At 50.0% G+C, this 6,000-nt stretch overlaps 2 gene segments (V, D, J or C); both read right to left on the bottom strand.

The window, feature by feature from the left end:
• Positions 1-513: 513 nt before the first annotated feature.
• Positions 514-989, bottom strand: LOC118880068. The segment is given in 2 exon segments: positions 514-851; positions 944-989. Coding segments are annotated over 2 exon segments (384 nt in total).
• Positions 990-3,233: 2,244 nt separating this feature from the next.
• On the bottom strand, positions 3,234-4,775 carry LOC118880067. The segment is given in 3 exon segments: positions 3,234-3,307; positions 4,180-4,608; positions 4,706-4,775. Coding segments are annotated over 3 exon segments (573 nt in total).
• Between the last annotated feature and the right edge of the window lie 1,225 nt (positions 4,776-6,000).

Raw genomic sequence — 6,000 nt, 5'->3', positions numbered from 1 at the left:
AGAAGTCCTTGGGCTATAAGGATCACAAACTGCTCTGCCCTTTGTAGCTGTCTGACCAGGAGATTCCTGGCTGTGCTGCTGAATGATTCATCCTAGACTTGTAAGTCCCTCTCTGATTCCTTTCCTACTTGGGAGTTCTTTGCCCTCTTCTAGTTTTGGCCCTGCACCACTGTTTCTGGAAGGTTTACTGTTTCTGAAAAGTCCACCTCTCTGTGTCACCCAAACAGAGCTCTCTATGTGTTACTGCCGTCTTGTAACCGTACTTTTTGTCTTTTTCCTTGATCAGCCTGAAATCCTCAAACTCACTGCCCAGTACTTGGTACGCCCCAACTCGAGGGAGGGGATCACACAGGGCAGGAATACCAGGAAGTGGGAGGTCACTGCAGCCATCTCAGTGGATGCCCCCCACAGTCTGCCCCCTGGCCGCCAAAGATTCACGTCCCTCTCACACACCAGACACATTTCCCGTGTTCAGCTTTGCACACAGCAGAAGGTGAGGCTGAGCCCGGGGGTTTATGTCTCCCTTCCCCACCTGCATCTGTCACTGTGGAAATGGTTGCTGAACCACAGAACACAGTAATACTCAGCCTCATCCTTGGACTGGGCCTCCAAGATGGTGAGGGCGGCCTTGTCTCCAAGCAGGGAGCCGGAGAATTGGGCAGGGACCCCCGGAACCCGGGTGCTGCTACCACCTATTAGACCCTGGGAGGCCTGACACGGCTTCTGTTGGACCCAGCTGGCATAGTTACTGGTGGTGATGGCCCCAGAACTGGAAACACAAATGAGTGTGACTGTCCCTCCAGGAGTTGTGGACAGTGAAGTTTCCCGAGTCACCACCTGGGAAGTGGCCCCTGAAAAGTGGTGAGAGACCAAAGGTCAGGAGACGGGACAGGGGCATGGAGGTGAACCTCCCCCCCTCCTCCAAGCCCAATGTCCCCCTGACGTGTGCAGTGAGCCAGAAGTGTGAACAGGAGAAGAGCCCAGGCCATGGTGTAGATGCCCCGGGCTGTGCTTCTCCAGAGCCCTCAGCAGAGTCAGCCTCCACAGCTCTTGTTATAACTCCCACCAGCCTGTGGGGCGGGGCCTTCGTGCAGATGCACTTTCTTCCTGGGAACAGTCAGCAAGGCGGCCAGCTCACAGCTGCTGATCTGTTCCCCACCTGTGACCATGAGTTAGTGGGAGCCTGGAGGACCGGTTTACAGCCGTCGGCTTTCCCAGGCTCTGGCTCACAGCCCCCTCTAGTGGCCATATTGAGACTATCACTGACGGATGCGCTCCTCTCCGCAGCCCCTCTTCCGTCAGGTCTGGAGTTTTTAGGTCTCTCTGAGGTCAGTGCCTGGGATGCCCCAGGCAGGAACTAACTAGATGGAGGAATTTCAGGAAGAGGAGGCCTGAATGAATCACCACCTCTGTTTCTTCTTTACTCCAATTCACACACATTAGACTTGCTTGTGGAATAGAGGAAACGCGGTCCTGGATTCTCCTGCTGTCTCAGCTCCTCAGGGACCCACTCAGGAACGTGGGTACATAGGCAGCTGACTGTCCCGTGGTCAGATGCTTGGTCTCTACCAGGGCCTGGTAGCATTTCAGAACTGATTTCTTTCTTTCTTCTTTCTTTCTTTCTCTTACCAGAATTTTCAATTTCTTTTTTAAATTATTTTTTAATTTAAAAACATTAAAATTTTAAAAATTGAGGTAGAGTTGACAGGATTGATTTCTGAATGGTGTTTAGTTCTCTGCTGCTTCAGAAAACTGGATGGCTACATTATGATTTTTCTTTTAGGCTTGCCAAATACTTCGTGTGTTTGGGGCTGGGTCATAGGACTCGAATGGCAGGGCTGTGTGCCTCATGGCTTCAGAGCACTTGTCTGCTCTGGGCCACCTTAAACCTAGTAGCCTCTGTATAACCCGGTAAGCTGATGGAGCAGTATTCCCAACAGTGGAATACAGACTTCCAGAAGCTGAAGTGGCCAACTAAGTGTGTACTTCTTTTTTAAGGGTGGCAACTGTGAGATGCAGTAATTGGTCTTACTCTGGAGGGCATGTCCTGTCATGTCACAGACTAATGTTCCCCTAGGGAGCTCATCGATATGATGGACCTCTAAAATTTACAGGGTTTGTCTAGAGCAGTTATTATACCAAGGTTTTTACTGTATTTGCCATATCTTATACCATGTCTTCAATAGAACGGATTGGCCTGATGGTCTGTGGAATGTCCAGATGGCCCAGTCCCTTGGGGATACTTAGAGCTGAAGAATTAGTGTAGCTCTGGGACAAAACATCAATGTTATATTGTTAGTCCATCCTATGACTATGGATTACTTTCAATCTTTTTTCTCGATAGAAATGGAAAAGTATGCATTCACCAGATCAATGGCAATGTAAAATGTAACTCTTCTATGGTGGATTCCTCAGGAAAATATCTGTGAGCTGGAGATTTTCCTGCAGGGGTTTTATTGTAAATGACCTATAAAGGAGTGAGGGAAGGGGATGGCACAGCAGAAGAAACTGATCTGCACTGGAGTAGCAGTAGAGGCCTCAACTGGTGCCGTGTGGATTTTTGTAGGTGGGAGGGTCCTTCAGACTTATTGCAAATTGTGGCAGGTGGCTGGGCCTCTGTGCTCCTGCAACAAGCAATCATTTGATGTGGCCGCCCCTGGGTGAGGGGTGTAATTTCTTGCAGGTCAGCTCATTTAATGCCAGGGAATTACCAGAGAGAGACGTGGCTGTTAGCTATCAGCAGCAAATACTCCTGGAAGTTGGAGGGAAGAGAGTCTTGGTTCTGAAGGAGGGCACTGGGTGACACATGCCCATACATCGGGTTCCTGGAGGAAGAGCATAGGGCAGAGCTCTTTTCCTTCCAAGTACAAGGGCACTTGGGGACAGGCAGAATCCATAAAAGAATGAGTATCAGAAAATGGGAGCTCCTTGCAAATTTTGTATGTGTTGATGGACCCCTCTCCTCTCCACGAGGAAGGCTGTGGTAGATCTCTTGGTCCCCATGGCATGGGAGGAAACACCAGAGGTGGGGCTGAGCCCGTCACCCCTCTGAGGCTCTTTGAGCTTCTGCATGTGCAGCAGAGGAGTCCAGGTGGTCCAGAGGCTTCTGCCTGGGCTCAACAGGGCACTGCCTGACAGCTCAATCACTGCTGACCCCCATGGTCAGGAATCCTGGACCTCCCACCATGCTCAAAATGACCATTGCTCAAGGAGCCCCAGGTCTGGAAAGTGAGTCACGAGTAGACAGAGCAGTAGCTCCACATCTCAGGGGCTCCGGCAGCCAGAGGCAGAAGGAACAACAGGGTATCTGGAGGAGATGGGGCAGAGCGTCAGAGTTGCTGGAGGACAGATTGTAACTAGGTAAAAACAAGAAGGGGCTATAGGGAAATTCTGCAATGCACAGACGTCTTCTTATAATTAAGGAACATTATTTCATTTGATGTAATTATAAGAGCTTCTTTAAAATTTTTGTTTGCTAATTCCAACCTCTGGGTCATCTCAAGATTTATCTCCTGAGTATCTTGTCTCATAGGAAATAGGCATGTTTTCATATTTCTTTGCTGCTAAATAATTTGAGATTGTATTTGGAACTTTATGAATATTATATCATATTGATTTGAGGTTCCATTATATTTCTCCTAGTAATTTTTTTTTTTTTAAAGGGAACGCTATTTATTTATTTATTTATTTTAACTGTGTTTGGTCTTCGTTTCTGTGCGAGGGCTTTCTCTATTTGCGGCGAGCGGGGGCTACTCTTCGTTGCGGTGCACGGGCTTCTCATTGCGGTGGCTTCTCTTGTTGCAGAGCATGGGCTCTAGGCACGCGGGCCTCAGTAGTTGTGGCCCGTGGGCTCAGTAGTTGTGGCTCACAGGCTCTAGAGCGCAGGCTCAATAGTTGTGGCACACGGGCTTAGTTGCTTTGCGGCATGTGGGATCTACCAAGACCAGGGCTCAAACCCGTGTCCCCTGCATTGGCAGGCAGATTCTCAACCACTGCGCCACCAGGGAAGTCCCCACTTGGAGATTTTTATCTCTGAGCATGGAAGTTTTGTCTGTGAAAACATGAGCAGGCTGAGGTATCAGAGCAATGGGTCAGTCTCAGATTTGAGGGGAGGAAAAGCATATGACAGGGTCAGATTTGTCGTTCTCAGGAAATTCAGAAGTGACAACAGAAGGTCACCCTGAGTTAGACATGGTCCAGGCAGAGCAGCAGTGACTGTCTCAGGGGGAGGGCACAGGGGAGCTTTTAGTCTCACTTTCCTGTTGGTCTGGAGCACCGTGTAAGTACCAGTGTTGCTGTGAACTGTAGCACAGTAATAGTCAGCCTCGTCCTCGGGCTGCAGCCCAGAGATGAGCAGGAGCCCTGCGTTGGCCGAGGCATCTTTGGATCCAGAGAAGCGGCTGGGGATCCCGGAGCCCTGGTGCTTATCAGAGTCTGACCTGAACCTCAGGAGGTACCGGGGAGGGCTCCCTGGCTTCTGCTGGTACCAGAATATGTGGTAGCTGCCAACACTGTACCCACTGCTCAGGGTGCAGGTGAGTCTGGCTGATGCTCCAGGAGATGTAGAGAGCGAGGGCGGCTGAGTCGGCACAGGCTGGGAGAGGGAACCTGCAGACACAGACACAGGTGGGGGATGGGGCAGGAGCTGGAGGAAAGATTCCAGGAGTCTGAGCCATAGGGGCTGATGCAGGCTGGGGACTGAGACCTGGTCCCCAGGGCCGGTCCCTCCCTGTGCAGTGAGACAGGAGCACGAGCAGGAGAGGAGTCCAGGCCATGGTGCTCACAGACCCCTGGTCCCCACAGTGGGGCTGGGCTGCCCCAGGCCTCTTTTTCTCCCCCAGCCTCTGCCAGAGGAGGGGCTCCCATGCAAATGGGTGTCCACCCAGGGCCCGCCCAGCCCCTCCCTGAGCCCTGGTGCTGGAGCTCAGCTCACAGCCCAGACTCAAGGGGATGGAGGGCGGCTTCCCCCTTGGGACCCCCTGGGAGGAAGCACCTGCTGAGACCACACAGGTCCCTGCTCAGGGGCCTCTGCCAGCCAGAGAGGACACACTGCTGAGTCCCCACCAGAGAGCACAGGCCCCACCCCCAGGCCCAGCTCCTGGAGTGAAAGGTCCTTCCTGAGCAGCTGTGCAGGGACCCCAGGGCAGTCCCACAGTGCCGCCAGCTGGTAACATGTGGAAAATGGAAAAAATAACAGATAACTGGTAGAAAAAAAAAGATTAAAATGCATGCTTTTCAACGAAGATACAACATTGGCTCTATTTGAAAAAATACGTAAATGCACTACTTTCTAAAGTAAAAAAATTTATTATTGAATTTCTCCCGAAAGATATGATATATACATTTTATTGGGAATAGCTAAGAAACATTCAGCAATCATATGGTTCCAATAGATTTGCTTTGTGTATTTATTACAAAACATTGAAAAAGATGTAAAATTTCTTAGTTCTTTTGAGACAGCAGTTAAAACAGTTATACATACACCGGATAAATTGAACACCAAAGAGGAACACTGACAAACTACTATCAATGAATATTGATCCAAATGTTCCCCAAAAAATGTCAACAAAGAAATATTTATACCGGTTTAATAAATCGATACTGAATCTAAATGTCATTTTTTCAAATATACAACTTGTGTTTTATATTAAGACATTAAAAAAATAAATTTAACACCAATAATAGCAAAACCCACATAAAATAGAAACAAATGACACATTTGTAATATGCTAATACACACTCTTCACACACGCCTAAGTGCACACAGGTTACCCTGTGGGGCCTCTGCCCCCAAGCTGTGTCTCACCGTCCGCACAGATGCTCCCAGGAGCCTCGCTCCTCCTTGGAGACACCTTCTGACTCCTCACCTTCTAACAGCCCCTCCCTGACCCAGACGTGGCAAAGACCACACAGAGGACTCGGAGGAGGTGACCCGAATCTGAACCCTGTGGTCAGGGAGGCCACCAGGAGCTCCTGGGTGACCGGGCCTCACAGGAGGGA

This window comes from Balaenoptera musculus, chromosome 14, assembly GCF_009873245.2.
Source record: "Balaenoptera musculus isolate JJ_BM4_2016_0621 chromosome 14, mBalMus1.pri.v3, whole genome shotgun sequence".
Lineage (NCBI taxonomy): Eukaryota > Metazoa > Chordata > Mammalia > Artiodactyla > Balaenopteridae > Balaenoptera > Balaenoptera musculus.
This window is presented reverse-complemented; position numbering and strand designations above follow the sequence as displayed.